At 33.8% G+C, this 20,654-nt stretch overlaps 1 protein-coding gene across 6 annotated transcripts in view; it reads right to left on the reverse strand.

Moving 5' to 3' along the window:
* LOC108694793 (potassium/sodium hyperpolarization-activated cyclic nucleotide-gated channel 2) overlaps positions 1–20,654 on the reverse strand; it is a 90,954-nt gene that overhangs the window by 11,007 nt on the left and 59,293 nt on the right. For 3 of the 6 annotated variants that reach the window (XM_018204455.1, XM_018204452.1, XM_018204454.1), the window contains 3 exons: positions 12,820–12,983; positions 11,354–11,490; positions 10,408–10,551 (listed from right to left, as the gene is read on the reverse strand). In XM_018204455.1, the coding sequence (XP_018059944.1) occupies positions 10,408–10,551; positions 11,354–11,490; positions 12,820–12,983 (445 nt within the window). Of the gene's footprint in view, positions 1–866; positions 975–6,490; positions 6,566–10,407; positions 10,552–11,353; positions 11,491–12,819; positions 12,984–20,654 lie in introns of all 6 variants that reach the window. The other 3 variants (XM_018204457.1, XM_018204453.1, XM_018204456.1) reach the window with 2 other exon arrangements.

Consider the following 20,654-nt stretch of genomic DNA (forward strand, 5'->3'; position numbering starts at 1 on the left):
GCGCCACGCCGGACTTTTGACAACCGATCCCCGTTCGTTCATTTTCACGTCGAATATCGCGCTGTCGATTGGCGATCATCGGAAATTGGGGCCTCTACATTCGCGAGGTGCTGACGCAAAGGTGGCTCGTAATTAACCGAGCACGACGTTTTTTTTTTTTGTTATATCTATATTCGTGGGCCTCTAGATTATCATATCACACACATAGTTATATACATGTACTTTCTCATCGCTAGGCGGGTGCCGATGGTGATTGTATAGAAGCATAGCCTATTGCTGCGGGTATATGTAATGTATAATGCGGCGGAAAAAAGTAAAAGCTGAATGTTTGTAATAAACCAACGAGCCAATCAGCGTACAGCTCCTCCGTCCAATTAACCTCGTCAGCCCCGCTCCCGGTCCTCGCGAGATATCGACAGAACGGCCGTCGATTGATTAAATCAACAATCCGATTCTCGCGTGATGCCACAATTATTCGAAAACTTATTAAGCAATAAATATCTCGGCAAGGAAAGGAATGATTTAATTTACTAGTCAAAGGTATACATACTAGATTAGTTTTAAGGCAAAAATTGTGGATCTACCCAATTTTTGAAATATTTTATTAATATTTCCAGTCATTCTTTAAAGTGCTTTTATATTTTTATTTATAGAATGGTTTTTAAGAATTTATCGTAACATGAATGATAATTCTTTACTATCACGGAGGTCTTATTCAATAATTGTGTTAATTAAATATTGGCGGTAAAGAGAGGGTCGACTTCTTTCTATCGAGTCTCGCGGAAAACCGGATGGGAAATCGTCGAGGTTGATTCGTGGTGCGAATCACGTGGACGTGAGCTCGCGCGTTCGCCAGGGCGGGTTACCTTAAAAATAAGTTCGCTTTTGCTGAAACCGGACTTCTTTTTAGTCATATTGTCAGAACTTAGGCGCCCCCTCCGCTCAGTGCGTTTTTTTTGTAGGTTCTGCAATATCTAGAAACAAAAGAAAGCGGGACATAGCCAGACGTAGTAAGAAGAGGTTAATAGAAATTCTGTAGAGGTTAATAGAAATTTCACAGAGAGGAGGTAGAAATAGTGTCAGAAAGAGTGTAAGAAAGAATAGGAAACAGAGATAGAAAGAAATGGAATTGAAAGTAACAGTAAGGAGGATGGGAAAGAAAATGTCGGTATAATTAGGCGGTTTTATATATGTATTAATTGACAGAGAGAATTTGCAAGATGGTATGGTGGTACAGTAGCGAAAAGTAAGACGGAAGTAGTATAGGAGATTGTCGGGTGGTTGCAGGATCAATTTTCTTTTTCTCGTCTCTCGTAAGGTCAGAAATTTTCGTGTGCGATACTGTAGCCACATTACACAACGAACGCTGAAAGGCAATCCCATTCCTAAAGTTTCGTCCTTTCGCTAGTAATATGAAGCACATTCGGATTGCGAAATCCGCCAGTAGATGCGCAAAAGTAGTAATCGACGTCACTGTAGACATTTTTAATGGTGACATCCACTGAATCAGGCCGTACGTACAATCACGTGTGAATCACGTTAATTTATATATTTAATGACGAAATAAATTAAGAAAAAAAGTAGAGAAAGATGATATATAATATTTACATAGATATAAGGTGTTAATACCTCTCATTTTCCATCCTCCCTCCTGAACGCTAGTACTGGCACATACACAAGCACATAAACAGAGTAAAATAATTACACCAGGTGTCAGTATATCGGTGTTGGTGCGAATTCTCATTTCGCCGGCGAGTGTTGACCGCCGTAATTTGAGTATCAAACGATCAATCGTTCGATCAATCGTATGGGTGATGAGAGATCGGTTAAAGTGTGAGTTGCGGGGCGTAAATATAAAAGAACGATTTTCGGTTATGTGAGTGACTGAGTAAGGACACGGCACGATAACGAAGAATAACAGTCCGATAATTCGTGAATTAGGTAATTAGTAGTCAACAAGCCATTCGAATATCAAAGCTATCGAATTAGCAGTCGCGCGCCAAGCGTGAAGCCGCAATTCCTTTTCAAGCTTGAATGAAGCTCGATGAATTAATTAGCGATTCTGTATATATGTGGTATCGTGGTGGATTTACAGACTGAGTAAAAAATCGCGCGATTAACTTGCAAAGCCGTGTAACTTGATCCTGGGCGTGTCTGTAGAGCTATTGAAGTAATTCAACACGCGAATGTAATTGACTTCGCGACACTGTCGATATTATCTTTCATGCAAATTCTATGTCATTGTCTCGATTTAAACCAGCTACCAAAATTTAATTGTAATGTACGCGGAAGAGAATTTAATAGTTTTCCACATGGGAGAGGCTGCTCATTTCGTCTTGAATTAACACTTTACTAATTTAGTAATTTAATCGAATAGGGCATTAATTGAAGAAAGGCTAAAAAAAGAAGAAAAGTGCACATTAATTTACGTTTGAAGAAACAAAAATTATTTTAAGTTATTGGTGATACAATACATAATAAACATTGTCTCGACTTATGAAATTCATATTGATGAAAGAGAGATAGAAAGAGAGAGAGAGAGAGACAGAGAGAGAGAGAGAGAGAGAGAGAGAGAGAGAGAGAGAGAGAGAGAGAGAGAAAGAGAGAGAGAAAGAGAAAAAGAGAGAGAAAAATCTGCAAATGTGATAACTGTGGAATATAAAAATTCTGCTCTTCCCGGGGCAATGTGCGCGCATCGCTGCTCTGCTGAAAGAAACAGTCTGTGACGAGATAAACATTGACAAAAGGAGAATCGCTCCCATCTCTCTGAAAAATTCCATGCAAAAGTCACGAAAAGGCAGAAGAAACTTGAAAAATTATCCGTTAAGAGATTACCGCATGTATGTAGTTCGAAGTGAAAGAACATCGTACATGGTCGCACATCGAGATTATAAAACATAGTCAACGTAAGACAAGAATACATTCACATTAATCGCGATGTCTTACATTTCTTTGTCGCGTCTTTACATCTTATGTATACATCTCAGTAATTGTACGCGACAAGAAACGCGCGATTTGTCAAGTACACGTCGCGAAAATTACGCGGACGTACAATCGCGCGTTTCTGCATGACAGTCATGATTTATTGTCTCTTAATATGCGTATACACGCGAGTACGTTTTAATTTGCCACGTTGAATGCAACCAGCCCCGACCATTATCGCGGCGGTTTGCTACTGTGCGGCTGTTAACTCTAATGTGCGTGCTCACAAAGGCACTCGTGTTTGTTATCTGATTTAATTACGATGTAAAGGGAAACAGGGTGTATACGTGCCACGGGCAGAAAGCTTTTGCACTCGTTACAAAGAGCACTGCGTTTTGCTGTTTTTTTTTCTAATTAATTAATTAATTAATAAGAACGAATATAAGGATGGAATTTTTGAACGCGTTGTTGATTAAGAAGATAATACGCATATATATGAAGGAATGTTTGACTCGCTGAAATTTGATGACATAATCAATAAATCACATTTTCATAATATATAGAACATAAAAGTACATAATATACAGAACATAAAAAAAACAAAATTAACAATAATAATAGAACTCACACAGCAAAAAGTTATTAATGTTAAATAAATAAGGTAGAAAATCAATTTGTTGTTTTACCTGTTATCTTTTTTATCTTCTTTTATTTCATTTAAACGTGATATTTATTTCTATCTTTATTAATTCTATATTATGTATTTATTTTTTTATATTTCAGTGTAAAAGTTTTTCATTGAACAATAACTAGAAAAATTAAAAACTTTTAGAATTAAATTGGCTTCAACTTAAAACAATATCAATATAAAAAAACCTCTCATCTTTCTCTATACATCTTGTACTTTGCTCTTTTAAGACAGATGACAAGCTTTAGTATTAGGGCAATCGTAACTTTAAATCCTTAGATTGATTCATTGTTCATTTAAATCTAATGCATGACAAATTTCTTTCGGCGAACAATATGAAAAATACTGTACAATAAAAGAAGACATATAGAACAAGAATCGTCTCTTTCAAATTCAGTCTGCGCGATTAATCGACTGTTCTCTCCTTATTTCCTGTCTCTCTTCGCGAAAAATGGAATGCACACATGAATGATAGTACATTATGATGTACTATCGTTTATATATATAGGTACACATATGTATTCCAGAAAATGTTACACTTCGCTTTCTAGGAGAATCAACACGTAAGAAGCATCTCTCTCGTGGAAAATTTTCTTCTCGTTGCACAATCGAATCGAGACGAGACTGCGTCATTGGTGATTCGCTGTGCGATCGCGAAGAGGAGCAGCAATTCTCGAGACAAGAGCGGAGACACGAAAGACGCACGCGAAAGAGAGGAAACGTCATATCCGCTACGTGTATATCGGGTGGCGAGATGGTTAAAAAGATCGCACGCTGTCGCGTACTTTTCTCGCTCCTGTCGTGGAGGCCAGGGTGAATATCTAATGACCGTCTACGGCGGAAAAAGAACGCTGGAAAATATCGTCGATAATATTATAATATAAACGTGCTCCTGAGAAAAAGAGAGAGAGAGAGAGAAAGAGAAAAAGAGAGAACAAACGAACAAAAATATGATGATATACGGATACATACGTGGGCAGAGGAAAGTACCGACGGCGTCTGCGTAATTGTACTCTCCGTCCTGGCGGAAGTAAAATGTCAAAATGAAACAAAAAGAAACGAAATCGGAATCGCTTCCTCCTCGTTAAATCAGGCATATCTAGACAACACGAAACAACAGGCAATCAGAACGGAACGCGAATGAGGGAGGGAAACGAAATAATTGGTGGGATCTGGAGTGCTCGCTAGAAGTTTATCTCGAGGGAAGGAACAAGGAGAGGAGTAATTGTCGGGAGTAAACAAAACTAGGAACACACACTGAACACGGGCACATCGCCAAGAATTTTGGACAGATAGGGTTAATTAACACCTAACACTCACAGGCAGACCTACGGTTAGACCAACCAACTTTCTTGTCTGTTGAGTGGTTCGTGTCGAATACTTCGCAGAAATTCTCCATTAGGAGAAGCTTATTCTTGCACATTGTATAAGAATTTTAAAAAGATATTTCCTGTTTCATAATCACGCGCTAATTGAATGCGGCGATAAGATCCACAACAAATGAACTCTTGGCTCTTCATCGTCACCGTGACCTCATGCGCTACCATTGTCAAAAAATGGTGCATCTGTTAAAAAATGTATATACTATCAGTACATTTACATGCACACGTATCTAGATTATGCAAATCGTCACTGTAAGAACGTCGATAATCGCTATTGACTCATACGGTAATGTACATGCGCATCTATGTAGTATCAGGCCAATAAAGTTATGCGGCTTATGAGGTCGGCGATAATCGAGAGCCGAGAAATTCGAGACGAACGTTTCAACAGCGATCGGCACGAACGTCGGTCGTTCCTGCGATCGCGCGATCGAATATTCGACACGACCAATTCACAATGACACTATTCGTGTAACCAAACTCATGTTAGTACCTAGCAGAACGGAACTTTCCAACAAAACCCGACAAAAACAAGGTAACATCTCATATCAAAAAACTGTTCTCAAGAACTTTGGCGAGGAATCAGCTAGTCGGTGAAACATGGATTTTAATAATATAGTTATAGAAAAACATCGTCACTAAGATATAATACTGCAAGCATTATCATTCTCCATTGATCAATACATACTGAATTCTTCTCAGCTAATATCGCATCTTCTAATCTGTGATCCATGTCACACGTCGCATCGCCAGGACTACGGGACTAAGGGCAAGACTGATCAAGAGCTTGTTGAAGTGTTCTACGTAATGAAAGCTATTTGACTTCCGTGAAAACTATAGCGTTTAGTTCTGTATGAAATATAAAGTTATACTATAACTTTATTAATTTCAACCAAAATGACAATTTCAATAATTCCATTACCTTACGATCAATTAATTAAAGTATAAGACTTTTTCCGCTTTGCCTGTTCGAGTTTGTAGTGTTCAAACTTTAACAAAGTCGCGCGACAAGGAAGGAGTTCAATTTACTCCGTAAGTTTGTAATAAATTTTTAATAATTGATCAAATGGTAGGCATAGTCTTTTCTCTGCTCGATGACTTTTTACAGAACATGGAACTCCCCGACAATGTTAAAGCTCTTGATCGGCTCTGCTACAATTCACAAACTGGGTCTAAGTATGTCGGGTGTGTTATATGTGTAAAAAGAAAAATAACTTCTCGTACCGGAGGTTGTAAATTACACGACAAGACTATGCACGTTCTCTATGAAACTCAAAATGAAAAACGAGAGATAGGTGACCACAAACGAAAACGGCAACGGTAATTAGAATAATCGTAATCAATGAGTAACAATGAAAGAAACGACAGTAGTGAATAATAATGATCTAGCGTATATAGATATATTTATACGTAGAAACACATTGAGTTTTGTGTTAACGAACGCTTGAATCAAGTAAGGGCAATTGGCCTTGGTTTCAGGGTAACTAGGCAGGCACACCTTGCTGGTTCGGTCTGGTTGGGGCGGTGTCGCCCGACGCTCGTAGTGCCTCTCCGGCTGTTGATAAAGGGGGATCTGCAAACCCATTCGGAAACGTGTTCTCGCAGTACGCTAGTAGTCGATTTGTACATATTGTTTTCTTTGTACTCGTGTGTGTATGTCTGAGAATTAAAAGATTCCTGTTCGTGTTAGTGTGTATGCATGTGGATGGATGATATAAGCAAGATTGCATTTTATTCATACAACAGTGACGATATGAAAAATTGTGTGATGCCTACTCTCTAAATTTCTTAAAGTGAAATCCACTCGCGCGAAAGTTAAAATACTACCACTATTGAAAAGAGAGTGGCAGATTTTTTTGGAGTGGGATTTCATTCTTTTGGAGTGAAATTTATTAAAAAAGGAATGAGATTTCTTTCGTTTGGAGTGAATCTTACTCTAGGATGAAATCTCACTCCAAAAAGAAGTAAAAATCTGCCATTCTTATTCAAGAATGCAAATATTTTCACTTTTTTCAATAGTGGCAGTATTTTTAATTTTTTGAAGTGAGATTTCATTCTAAGAAATTTAGAGACTATTCCACAATTGCGTAAGTGTGGTTAGGTTAAATGGTTGTAGAAGAATTGATTAATCACAGTCAAATATTTGCCTCAAATTTGACTGTGATTGATCAATTCTTACAATTACTACTTACAACTATGCTTACGCAATTATAAAATAGATTTAATACTTAGGAAAGATATGAGGATTGTTATATTGTGTCTCACTTGATTATTTAAGAAAGTGGATGTAAGAGGACGACAATATTTTTCGATTAGACGATTTAGGATCCTTGCAAATAATGTTGTGTGTACAGTGGCGTGATAATCACGCATGTGCTTGTATCTTCATTTTCAGGATATATTATATATGTATATCTACTCGATATAAAGATTTTTCGCTGCTAGATTAAAAGATAAATTGTCGGCTCTGTTCTCGCATTGAAACGGTGGATAAACATATAATTGTATATGTTGTGTATGTGTATTATGAAAGACAACCGTTCGATTTGTTATATCAATGTTGATTGTGTCTGATAATAAATACAAGAACTTGAAATAAAAAATTATAAGTGCTGTTTTTTTACAGTGTATTTTTTGAATAAAATACTTTTTTGAATAAATTAAATATTTTGTGAAAAGCAATTTTTATTTATTTTGCACTTACAGTCTTTTTATGCCAAGTTTGCATTTTTCTATACAGCAAAATATATAAAACGACGAATTAGCTAATAGTTAACCATTAGTTTAAATTAAAATAATTTCACTACAAATATAGCAACCCGTATATTTTATAGTCTGCCCATTAAAGAGATGATAAATCAACTCTGATTGAATAATCATGCGAAATGATTTATAAATTAACTATCAGTGCGCATTTTCTTAACGCGAAATGTGATATACAGTGAAAGTTTATTCCTCACACTTCGAAAATAAATATGACAACGACATCAATAACAATGAAGAAGAGAAGATGAATGGAAAATATTTGGCTAAGTTTCATCTTAAATAGATCTACATTTTCAATTTCCTTCTATTAGCGTCTATGAATAGTGGCGCCACAAATTACTATTTTTGTTGTCGTTGGCATACTTTCAAAATCCATTAATATTTTCACCGAAAGCGGTATAAGAACTGATTTAATTTTGCGTTAATTAATTGAGAAAACATTTTATTCCCAATTTAACGAAAATGATTTATCGTGAATTCGATGAAGAAATAGAACGGGATAGCGATTCTCGACATCATATTTGATCGCATTGTGGTCGGTACGTTTGCCTCGCGCATTTCTTCGCTGCTATTTGACAAACTATAGTTAATTTGTTCAAATGATATCTATACCCGGATGCGTGACGAGTTTATTGCACTTGGAACGCAGTTTTCCCTCGCGCATATATTTTTTTTTCTCAGCATATATCTTTGTACAACAGAACAGAACAGAGAGGAAAAAGCAGAGGGAGGCAATAGTAACGTTTCAAGGCAAGCGTAATAAGATTTTGAGCGAATGACATACTGCTATCTCGATTGGACGAAAAGCCTGATTGATTCGTTGGTCTCTTCGCTGTGCCACGATTTTATGCTAATAGCGCGAGCACAAATAACGTAACACAAAAATGTTATCCCACGTAAACACAATCGCCGACGTGCGGAAGCACCGAAAGGTAGCAATAATTTCTCAATCCAATTAACCCACTCAAACAATTAATGCACTTGCAGTTCATTTGCCGTACAATTCTGGCGAGATATACAACATGTATACACGAATATTATATAAACGTTATTTGATTCTTCTCATTTTCTTATTATTGTAATAATATACATGTTTTACAATTTTTCTATTCTATAACTGCAACAACCACTTCGCAGTACTTTGTTTAAATTTTTAAACATTTAGTGAAGAAATAGCGAGATATATTTGCAGTAAAATAAAATAGAGACGCGAATTTATGGAAGACATTTATAAAAACAAAAAGATTGTTCTTTTTACCTTTTGTTATTCATTTTGTTATTTCTTTTATCTTTCGAAATGATTCTCCGATTGAATGAAAAGAATGGGCGTTTACGCATTGCTTCTATTGTCGAATATATATATATATATATATATATATATACATTTGTTGGGAGGACAGTTACTTACCCGTCGACGAATCGTCGTACCATTACATCACGTGCACAAAATCGACATGTGCGTTAAAACGAGAGCAAAAAGTAACGAGTAAGATACGAATAGCGAACAACAACAATTATCGGTGCATCGAAATGACAATGAAAAATATAATAAAATGTTGTCGTATTGTGTCACGAGATTCTCTTTGTATCGAGTTTCACGATGATATTAACGATGATTCTGCGGTACACGCAATCGCACGTGCACGTGTATCTTTTTTCCTCTATTTGCTCGTCACGCTATCTCTCCGCTTGTGTCCGCGAATTGTTTGTTATAGGTATTACCTATTGTTACAACTATTATCTGTTTTATGCTCCTCTCGGTGCGATGAAATGATCGAGCAAGGGAACAGCTGATTCTAATTAACGATTATTATTATCGTGAGAGAGAAAGATAGACGGAAGGATTGGAGACTTTCTTGTAGAGTGGAAATTTCGAGGTATCACAGGATATATTGAGTAGAGCCGTGGGGACACTTATTAGATGTTCAGCAACGGAAAGCGAAACATAATCTAATCATCTGAGAGCCCAGTTCGAAAAAATTCCCCGCAGTGGTGGACTGAGACATTTACGACAACGATGAAAAAGTAATTTTGTTAAGAATCCTATTTTCGCTGCATATACCTAAAAAAGATTTGTACATATATATTCGATCGACTAAACTTTATTGATGAAAATCTTATAACAAAGGGAGACTCTTTGCACATAGTGAGAATGAAATTCTCATTTAATGAGTGCAAATTCAAGAAAACTTCATAAAAAAGATTGCCTGTCAGACAGAATCCACCACTGACATGAGAACTTTGTTAGTAAGACTCGATGAGTCATCTGCGATTAAATACGAAATATCCACGAAAGTGGGCTGACTTGTTGCCTTTATTTCCTTCGATTCTCTACAACGACTATATATCACAGGCATAGACATAATTATTTAATATCCCACATAAAATGCGGAAGCTGATTTCTGCAATTGATAGATTCAAAAAACTGACAATCGACATTAATTAACTCATTAAGTTTCATTGTTTACAGGAAAAGCAGTAATTTCGTAGGAGAAAAAAATCGTTTGTCAGCTTCCTGAATCCGTTAAAGGTCACCAAACGCTTCTCCTTTTCTCTTTTTTTTTATATACGTAAATTATACACGAACTACACGTATCGTATGTTTACAAAATAAGAACAGTGCTGTATAGTAAGTAGTAGAACACTCACATAGACCTCTTCCCATTGCGAGACATACCGCACCAGTCTTGACAAACGTAGTAACCTAACGAGTGATAACAGTTTTGCAAGCCTGAGGATCCTGAGAGCACGTCCAGCATGCAGGATCTGGAAGGACTCGCTGAAGTCCTGAAACTTGCGAATTTCTTCGTTACTGTAATATTTGACTCTCCGAATGTCAGTAAACAAGTGTGCAAATATCCAGAGTTATTTAGAAAATCATTCAGAAAATTATTCAGAAAATCGTTTCATGATTCATTAATTTTATATTTATACAATATAATATATATATTATACGACATATATATATTATATTAGTGTTATTGTATTTTTAGATCTTTAAAATTTTATTATATTTTATTTTATTTCTTTTTAATTTTATATTTAGCATATTATTCTAGAGATGTAAAGAATTAAAAGTATTTTTTTACATTAATTAAATATGTATCGTGAAAAATGTACGTACATGAAAATGTATTATTTATTAATTTGGTAAGAGAAACTAGAAAGTTATTTTGATGATTTTTCATAAAACAGGGCATTGTATTTTGTATTTCAGCGGAGCACATGAAAGTATTACGTATTTTGTATTTAAAATCGAAAAATGGTAAGTTTTTATACTTTATAATTCAAATAATAATAATAATAATATCAATCTTAGTATTGGAAATAGAAAATACAAGATACTTTCAACCTTTTGTTTTGTGTATTAATATTGAAATACAAAATACTTTTATATGCTCCCATAAAATACAAAATATTTGTATGTGCTCCGTTGAAATGTTGAAACAATACAAAATATAATTGTCTTACAATACTGTGTTTCAAATAAAAATATTTCAAGTACATGTCTAGCCCAGCTCTGTCATAAAGGGTGTAACAGCGAGCTAATAACTTACTTACTTAACAAGGAATAAGGTTGCGTAGACATACTTACTTGATTAAATATGAGGAAAATGTAGTCTAATGGTATGGAGGAGATGAGGTCGAGAAAGAACCAAGTCCTGAGGTAGTGTTTCGCGATTAACTTCGGATCCAGTATCACCTGTTCGGCATTATCCTGCTGCATTATACCTGCAACGAAAGAATTTTACTCCGGTGTTTTCACATCAATGATTTTCCAAAGCCTGCGAAGCTCAAACTGCCGGAAAAACGCTAATGTTATTATCTCACGCTCTGGCGACTTGCCATCGATTCGACAGTTTGTCACGTTACCGTTTTCGCGCATCTGATGCACCCATTATATATATATTATGTATATATAATACTTTAATTTAGCAATTGGAAAAAACAAGCATTGAATTATTATAAGGTATAAATAAAAGAAAAAGAAGTAATTATTAAGAATATTACTGTTCCGTGCTATAAAATATTTGAACAGGATGCCGAAATAATTAAAAATTTAGCTTAGAAATTTTTAATTATCGCGAATCGACAAAGCGATATGCAATATAATATAATAATTTCCATCGGTCGCAGTTCGTGACCTAATTCCGTGTTTACGAAACCGATTCAAACACGTTTCAAATTAATCCCTTGGTAATAACGAAATGTCAAGGAGTTAGGAGTATTCTCTTCCTCTAACAATATTGTCATTGTGTATTGTCGAGATCAGCAAGAGCGCAAATAGATGATCCATCTTGCACTGTGTCTGTTTTCACCGGTATCTTATATTTGGGAACGTAACAAGGACGAGTTGCACGAAAGAAAAAATTCCAAAATGGTAGACCGTTCTTGAAATCTTAAATATAAAAATTGGAAAAATTCTTAAAGAAAATATCGCCGATCTTGTTCTTAAAGAAGAAAAAATTACTTATTATTGGCACGGCAATTTTGTAATTTTCAAAATTTGTATTTCTAACTTTGCACAGTTGTACAAGTCAAGATATTAAAAAAATAATCTTAGAAAAATTTGATAAGAATATGATTGATGTATTTTTTTAAGTATTTTTTACTTGAGATTTAACTTTTAAATATTTTTTTATATTAAGTCTTGAGAAATTTTATCACGTATATGTATAAAAGATGAATTTTTGTAAAATATTCTAATGTGTGTAAATGCTTTGATTCTTGACGCATCATAATTTATGCCGATTATTGTGAGGAAATGATGCGAAATATAATGTCAAATGGAATTTTGTATGTTGCGAAGATACTATGGTATAAGCAACACCTAATAGTATTATATGAAAGTTTCAAAAGACGTTACTAATATTGTTAATTGTTACTGCGACAACGCAGATGTTCTTGCACAAATCCTGTTGATATGAAAGATTAAATTGGAATTTCTCAGCAGTACACGTTTGCGAATTAAAAATCTTCTATTACGAATTCCAATTAAAGTGATGAGAATTTATTATAATGGGAAATTAATAACAAGTAAATCGATCGAATGACACTCACCCGTCCTGAAATTGACGACGATGTCTATAAGGAATATCGTGTCGGAAAGGCAGTTGAAGGCTATCCATCTAGTGCTTAGGTCGTCATTGAAAAAACTAATGGCGACTGGCAGAATTATCAGATTAGCTACCAGTAGGAGGAGCATGCAGAGGTCCCAATAGAATCTGAAATAAGAAAAATTAACATATTAAAATAAATCTAAAATGACAGTTAGTATCATGTAGCGGATTACTGTTTAAAAAGTGAATTTTGAGTTTTAGAAGCGTTGATTTTAACGCAATTTAAGATTTCTTCTTACTTAACTTTATTTACACATAATAATCGTTTTATCAAATCATTTCTCAATTTCAGGTATCTTGAATCAATAGGAAGGATTGTAGAGATTTGGTTGCAATCTCGGTTAAAATGATTTTCAAAATTTGATCCAATTCTCACTTCAACTGTGAATCTTTAAAGCCAGATTTCGTAAAATCTTTTTTAACTTTTGTGTGTGTGTGTGTGTGTGTGTGTGTTTTATATATCTTTATATGTATATACATATATATTTTTATGTAAAATATATTAAACAAAAATATTTTTATGTTGATTTTACTAAAGAATAGTTTATTATTATATTTTTTTTTTATATTAATCCATTTCTTATGAAGCATGCAATTTTATGCAGTCAAATTATTTAATTAATAAAGAATATTTGTGTGCGTATTACTTAACTTAGAATAAATAATTTATTATTACATTAATATTGTGAGACTTCGATCTAGAAATTGGGATTAACTTCATACAGAAACAAGATAGATAATACGTTTCAAATGCTGATTGCGAATAGTATGATTTTACATTTTATTGCTACTGATACATAAGTTTATTTCACATTTTTGATCCGCCTAACCGGTTACGGAATCATTAGTCTACAAAGTGGCTCTCGTGAATAAGAACGAGGGTAATTTTTCACTATTTCGCAGAAGAAGTAGTAGGAGATTTATAGCGATGAAAGAGAGGGACGATTTCTCTCGGGAAGATTAGGTAAAAGTGCAGAATAAACTTTTCTGCTTTGTGCTTTTAAAGAGAAGGAATCGTTTGTAGACATTGTTGATGGTCCAAAAATTATTGCAACATTTGATTATTCGATACAAAAATCTACAGTTCTGATTGATTCAGTACAAATTACAATAATAGTTTTAGACAAATAATAATAATAAATTTTATTAAATTTTGTTAAATTTTATTAAACATACAAAAAGTGATTATATAATTATCCTCAGAAAGTTTAAGATCAAGCGTTTTAAAGACTTAATTTTAAGTTCTTTTTATTAAAAATATCTGTAAATCCAATTTTATTTTTTGCAGCATAATATGATCCTGAAGATATAATTAAGTAAAAAATAATTACCAGAATTGCACTATTTGTTTTATAATTTTACCATAAATTATGTATTTTAAAATTATATCACATTGATCCTAAATTTTCTGACGGTAGTGTATATTACACGCACGCAGAAGATGAGGTTGTAGCTGAATCTAATGATTAGCTAATATATATTATATAATGTCTTATCTGATTAGTTATATAATTACATAAATATATAATTGACATAATAATATAAATACATAATATTATCTAATTATAATGCAAAACTTGTTATAGACAATCATAAGATGAAGAAATTATATTTAATTATCGAAATAAGATCTCTATGTAAGAATTTAAGAGAAATAAAAATTTAAACTTTTGTTTTGAAACAATAATTTGTTGAATTGAGATTGTCGAAATACAAATTAGATTGAATCAATACGAATACTAATGTATAATTAATCACGCTTTCAAATAGAGATTGAAACTGAATCGTATGCGAAACATGATGAGATTACTTTTCATAATACTATATGTTTTTAGTTAGTTCCGAATGTACGATGAAAGTAAGGATCAATGAGTGTGCGTGGTGGACACTTTCGATGGACATTGGTAACTTTGCCATCTGTGCCGCAAATTGTGATGTTTAATGAACAAACTCGTAGTGCTAATTTTGCAACTTTGGAATTTTCAATCAGATATGAGACGCGTCGAAGTTATATACCGGTAGTCCATTTCGATGTAAAACATTTCAACTTTTCTGCGGTCTAACAGGAACGATGGATAATACAAAGTTGCACAATATGGCGACGGTGAAATCATGCATATGGATGAGTATAAGTCTAATTACTCTTTGATATTTATGGCTGCATATATTCCTTTATTAACTAATTATTATGCTGAATAATCTCTTTAATTTAATACGGTGATATAATTTTCTTTGACGTATATTTAATCCATTGTTTATTTTAGAAATGCAATAATGTTAAGAAATATTTATCATAGATTAATTTCTTGGTACGCCAAGAATATAATTGTATTCGTGAAAATATAGTATATTAGGTGTAGTAAAAAGAAATCCATTATTTTTCCATTCAATTTCATGCAAAAATAATGGATTTCTTTTTACTACATTTAATATATTTAAGTATTTGAAATATATTGTATATGCAGAAAATATATTTGAGAATTATTAAATATTTAAATTGTTGTTTTATCACAAAACAGCATTATAGAAAATTGTGAAAAATATTATAAATTTAATGTTGCTTGATATTTTTATATTATAAACTTCATAAATTTAATAATTTAGTTTGAAAGTTACATTAATATTGTCGCAATATTTGAAAAATTTTATCTTAATATGAAATCTCTAATGCATAAATATATGCATAGTTAATAATGTTTATAAGATGTAAAATAATATTATGAGCCATCTTTTGCAGCAACATTTATCTTAACATGGTATATTATGGTACAAATTGCTACATTCAAACCGAATAATTTAATTATTTCCTTCTCTTTTTTCAGCAAATTGCTACCGTAATGTAATTAAACCATTACACACACGCGTGCGGGGAGAGCGAGAGAAAGAGAGAAAGAGAGAGAGAGAGAGAGAGAGAGAGAGAGAGAGAGAGAGAGAGAGAGAGAGAGAGGATGAGCGCAATGCATTTTCTCAACTTCCATTCTTCTCCTGAAAACAATGGCTAAAAGTTGATGCAGTAATTATATAAGGTTTAAGATTTTCAAATTATCTATCATTATTTTTCTGGAACTTCTTGTTTAAATAGATCTTAGAGATAATTACAGGCATTATCTGCTAATGGAGCATATAATTTACCCTTCTTATCTTGCGAAAAAGATAAATTAGAAACTTTGAATTTTTTTCAAAATATTTTTCTCAAAGCTAAGCCTTTGAATGCATTCTTGTCTTAGCCATCGTCTCAATTTATTCTCGTAGAATGAATTTACTTTATTAGCCTTTGTGGCTTACGACGCTACTGTTGCAACCAAAGTGCTGAGGTCAAGAGGAAGTATAGGGATTAGTCTATAAAACTGTAAGGAAGTAACTAAGCTCTTGTTCCCGTAGTTTGCAAAGTACGCATCTTACGACGACATAATACATCAACGTTATGATGAAGAAAATAATGTACTTGCAGAAAACCTTTAAAGTGCAAAGTTTCCGTCAGTGAAACTCAATTTTTGAGAGCTCGACTTTAATCAGTTCGATTTTAATCCAACATTGGTCCGGAATAATAACATCGCTGCGTTCAGACAATAAATACGCTCGTATGTCACGACATATACCTGAATCTCCAACATCCCATTGATACACCACGCTTTCTGTCTTCCTTTCTCTTTTCCTCAATTAAAAAATTTGATTTATTCTGGTCGTTCAAACGCAAATTGCCTACATATCTCTCTAGAAAAGAATTTTAAAAACTGCATTCATTTGTACTAATACATTCGTACTAAAATTTATCTTCACGTACCAGATTTGTTTGTTTCGTAAATTGTTTTGCGAATTATATTATTTCGATTTTTACTTTTTTTTATCTTCGCCTTTTATCCCATTTTAACTCATTATATTTAGTAATGTCAAATATTATTATAGTTATAACATGTTTTAAGATAATCGTCAACATTTACTGCATGTTCAAAAAGATTTTATTTTAGACTATAATAAGTAGTACTTTTCTCTCTTTCTCCTGATTTCATCTTTTTTAACTATATTGTGCAGATTATGAGAGAACACGCGCGTAATTCAACTTTTGCGTGTCTTGGATGCTGCATGCGACTACATCCTGCCGGAGCACATGTCGTTGAAATACTTTGCGGAAGGAAGCAATACTCGTGAGCATTTCATGCTGGTGTGACGATATCTTCGACAGCATTCTTTGCCACGGCAATTTCATTTAGTCTCGTGTGCACACTATTGTGATATTGCACGCCATTTTTCGACCAGCAACGATGCGTAACGATGCTTCCGATACCGGAAACGTTTCATTCGCGTCGAATACAAATCGCCTACTCGGCGCATTCGAATTTATTCCCCGTTACAAAGCGACGCATTCCAAAGAAAGTTTGGATAATCCGTGCACATTCCATTAGTATCTGTCTCTGCCGTATTTAATTAAATTATGCGAACATACGATAAGGCGTAAATATACTTCATTTAAACTCGAGCTTACGTTGGTAAACCGCATTAAAATACCGGACTCAAGTCGACATTACTTCTAATTAATTAATTATATAATGCTTATAAATGTGTGTTGACGATATTTAAAAGTTTAATTACTTCTTACTTGGCGTTGCGGATGAATTTGAGCACAAATCGATATAGAATTTAACTTATATTAATTTTTATAACATTAAAAGAATGAAAGAGAGAGAGAGAGAGAGAGAGAGAGAGAGAGAAATTGAGTTATTATTTTATCAAACTAATTGTAAGTGTTTATTAAGAAAGATTTTATGTGTGTTTTATGAAATAATTCAAATAAAATATTGTATAAGTATAGAGTATAAATATCTTTCGTGAAAATATAATTTGAAAATATAATAAGCATGTTGAGTCAGTAAAATTATAAATAATTTTAAAGAAAATAAAGGAGAAAGAGAAATATAAATTGTGAAAAATAGAAAAGATGTACATTTTAATATTCTAAAGAAGAGCCAAAATACTAAAACCAAATGAAATGGAATGTTTTCGTAGCATAATAAACTGTAGCAACTCACTGCGTAAAATTAATTCGACAATATTGGAAATGGGAAGAAGATTGATGGGCGATTCCCAACACAGCTATAGATCAAACAATTCTTTCTATGACGTGTCATTCGTTTCAATTCGTGGTTCATGTTTCTCCTCATGAGTTATGCTTATGCGGGAACATTTTCGTGAAAAACGTGCTCACTTTGGGAATTCGCATTATACTAGCTCGCTTTATCAATATAGTATCATGATATTGAGGGTAACATGCATTGAAAAGAATTTCACTTTTCGCTTTTCGTTTGTGTGCCATAAAACCATATCGCAACAATTGCAGATAGTTGTAAAGAGCGAGTATGTATTGTCAGAATTTACAAATAAAATACAATATTTCTTAATAATCCATTTTAAATTTAGGTAATTAGTAATATTTATAAATGGAGAAGTGACTCATAGAATTTTCAGTCGGTTTTACGCTTATTTAAGTGTAATTAATATTCTCGTAATCGACATAATTGTAACGAGGCAATAAACGTCATATTTAATATGTGTTATATGCAATATCTGTAATATATTCCGAAATATTTTACGTTGTAATTAAAATTGCGATGCTTTCGCTATGTGGGTCATATATCAAATGAAGCGATCAGTCGATTCGAGGAATAGAAAAAAGACGCATGTACAAATTCGTGGATATTGGCCAACTGGCATAGATCGACAAAATGCATTCGGCGCAAAGTGGGCGTTTATATCCGTTTCATGTCCCGTTTGTGTGGAATATCATTTCGATTTAACCGCGCCTTCCGGAAACAATGCTTCATTTTTGATGAAATGCGGCAGAGAGATGGAATAGATAATTAGCTTTTATCGGGCAGCATTGATATAATTTTAATTTAATTTAGCATGTACTTATATCTTGAATTTATAATGAACACGATCCAGCCTTTTGGAAATATTAATTATATATGTTTAGAGAAATTGCGACTTTTTATACTAATTGGATTCCGAATAGGTTGAAAAACGAGGCTAATAAAGAGGCGACATCGTGATTTTTTTCATATTAAGGTAAATAATCGCAAGATGAAATGAATTAACGATGCGTAAAGAATTATGTCGTCCGACGAGGCAGACTTCCCGGTGGTTTTTGTATCACACTTTTTCCACATATATGTAACGCTAGACAGTGACCTAAAAGCGCCTGTGAGATTACACCTTGGCGATAACCATGCTCCAGAATCAGATTTATGCCACTTTTTCGGAGGATCCGCTTTAACGAGCGTACGAGCGTGTGGGTGATGGCCGAGGTTCTCTGAATTCGAGACAATTTACCACGTTCTCGCCTTTCAGGGGTACTTTTTCTCGGGTTGCATATGGCCTTGCTGCTTCGCCATGGAAAGTTGCATTAACGGCTAATAAATTTTGCTTCGTCGCATTATGATTATTACTTGGCACACCGTTCGTATTACTACGAAGAAGCTTTCTCGCGATAATTATTAAAAGTATCTTTTTACATAAATTACATAAGTCAATTTTTTTCTGTTATTATATCTTTCCCCGAGGTATTTAGCGGTTGTCAGACATATGTTGTTTTACTCACGTCTCAAAATGTCCGGCTATAAATTTGCTGATCATGGAAAAACATGAAGCGGAAGTGCGGAACTACGCCTACACATTTTCATTTCCATGGAACTCGATGAAATGGTGTTGGATATCGATGAAATACGGTCTCCCACGCGCTTCAACCTTCCGCCGAAAGGCGAATATGTTATCGTCCCAGTTTCTCTTCTTGGATACTTCCAGCTATTCTACCTGCGAGAAAGGCTGACCGCATTAATCTTAATTTGCTTTAGACGATTCGGAGTATAACAACGCCGTATATCAAAACTTTTCTGTCTTACATTAAGTCGCTTGGAGACTTTCTTGATCTTTCCCATCCGATGTAACCTCTTTAGCCTTTTCTTATGAAAAAATGCGATACATTGGAGAATTGTCATATTAGGAGGATGGATGATTTGTGGTTGCGTATTTAAATCGACACAACTAAAAATGTGTCACGTTTTGAATAAGGATTGAAACTTATTGAAACTATTACGATTCTTCAGATTTCAACATTATTGGTTTTGATATAAAAATGATTTATGTCAAAATATCAACATTTATTTTACAAGGGAAATAGGAAATACTATTGAAGATGTGATGACATAAATTATAAAATACATGAACATTCTAAAGATTTTTAATTATTTAATATTAATTTTTATCAAAATTATGAAATTGTATGTGTAATAAATTATGAATTTTTATCAAAATTATGCTGTGTGTTTGATCTATCTATATTTATTCGCGACGATTATTATAAGATACAATATTTTATTTCTACGGCATGGAAATTAGAATTGAGCGAATTTAAGATTTTGTTTACTGAGATGATTTTTAGTTATAACCGCGTATTTCTGCCTATAGCCTTGCATATTTTAAGAACATGGAAAACGTTTCAGTGTCATGAATATTGGAGAGGATTACTCATTTCTGTCCCTTGCGCGGTAAGTGTGCCGTCCTGGAACACCTTACCGCGTGTATTTGCTGCGCTGAGGATTAGGTTTGCCTTAACTTATATGTACCACGTGTCACGTTTGAACGACGAATTTTGTGGCTATGCAGCACTGTAATAGGATTACATCGAGCTTGGAATCGAGAATCTCAACCATTTTCCGCACACACACACACACACACACACACACACACACACACACACACACACACACACACACACACCCA

Source organism: Atta colombica, unplaced genomic scaffold, assembly GCF_001594045.1.
Source record: "Atta colombica isolate Treedump-2 unplaced genomic scaffold, Acol1.0 scaffold125, whole genome shotgun sequence".
In the NCBI taxonomy this organism is placed as follows: domain Eukaryota; kingdom Metazoa; phylum Arthropoda; class Insecta; order Hymenoptera; family Formicidae; genus Atta; species Atta colombica.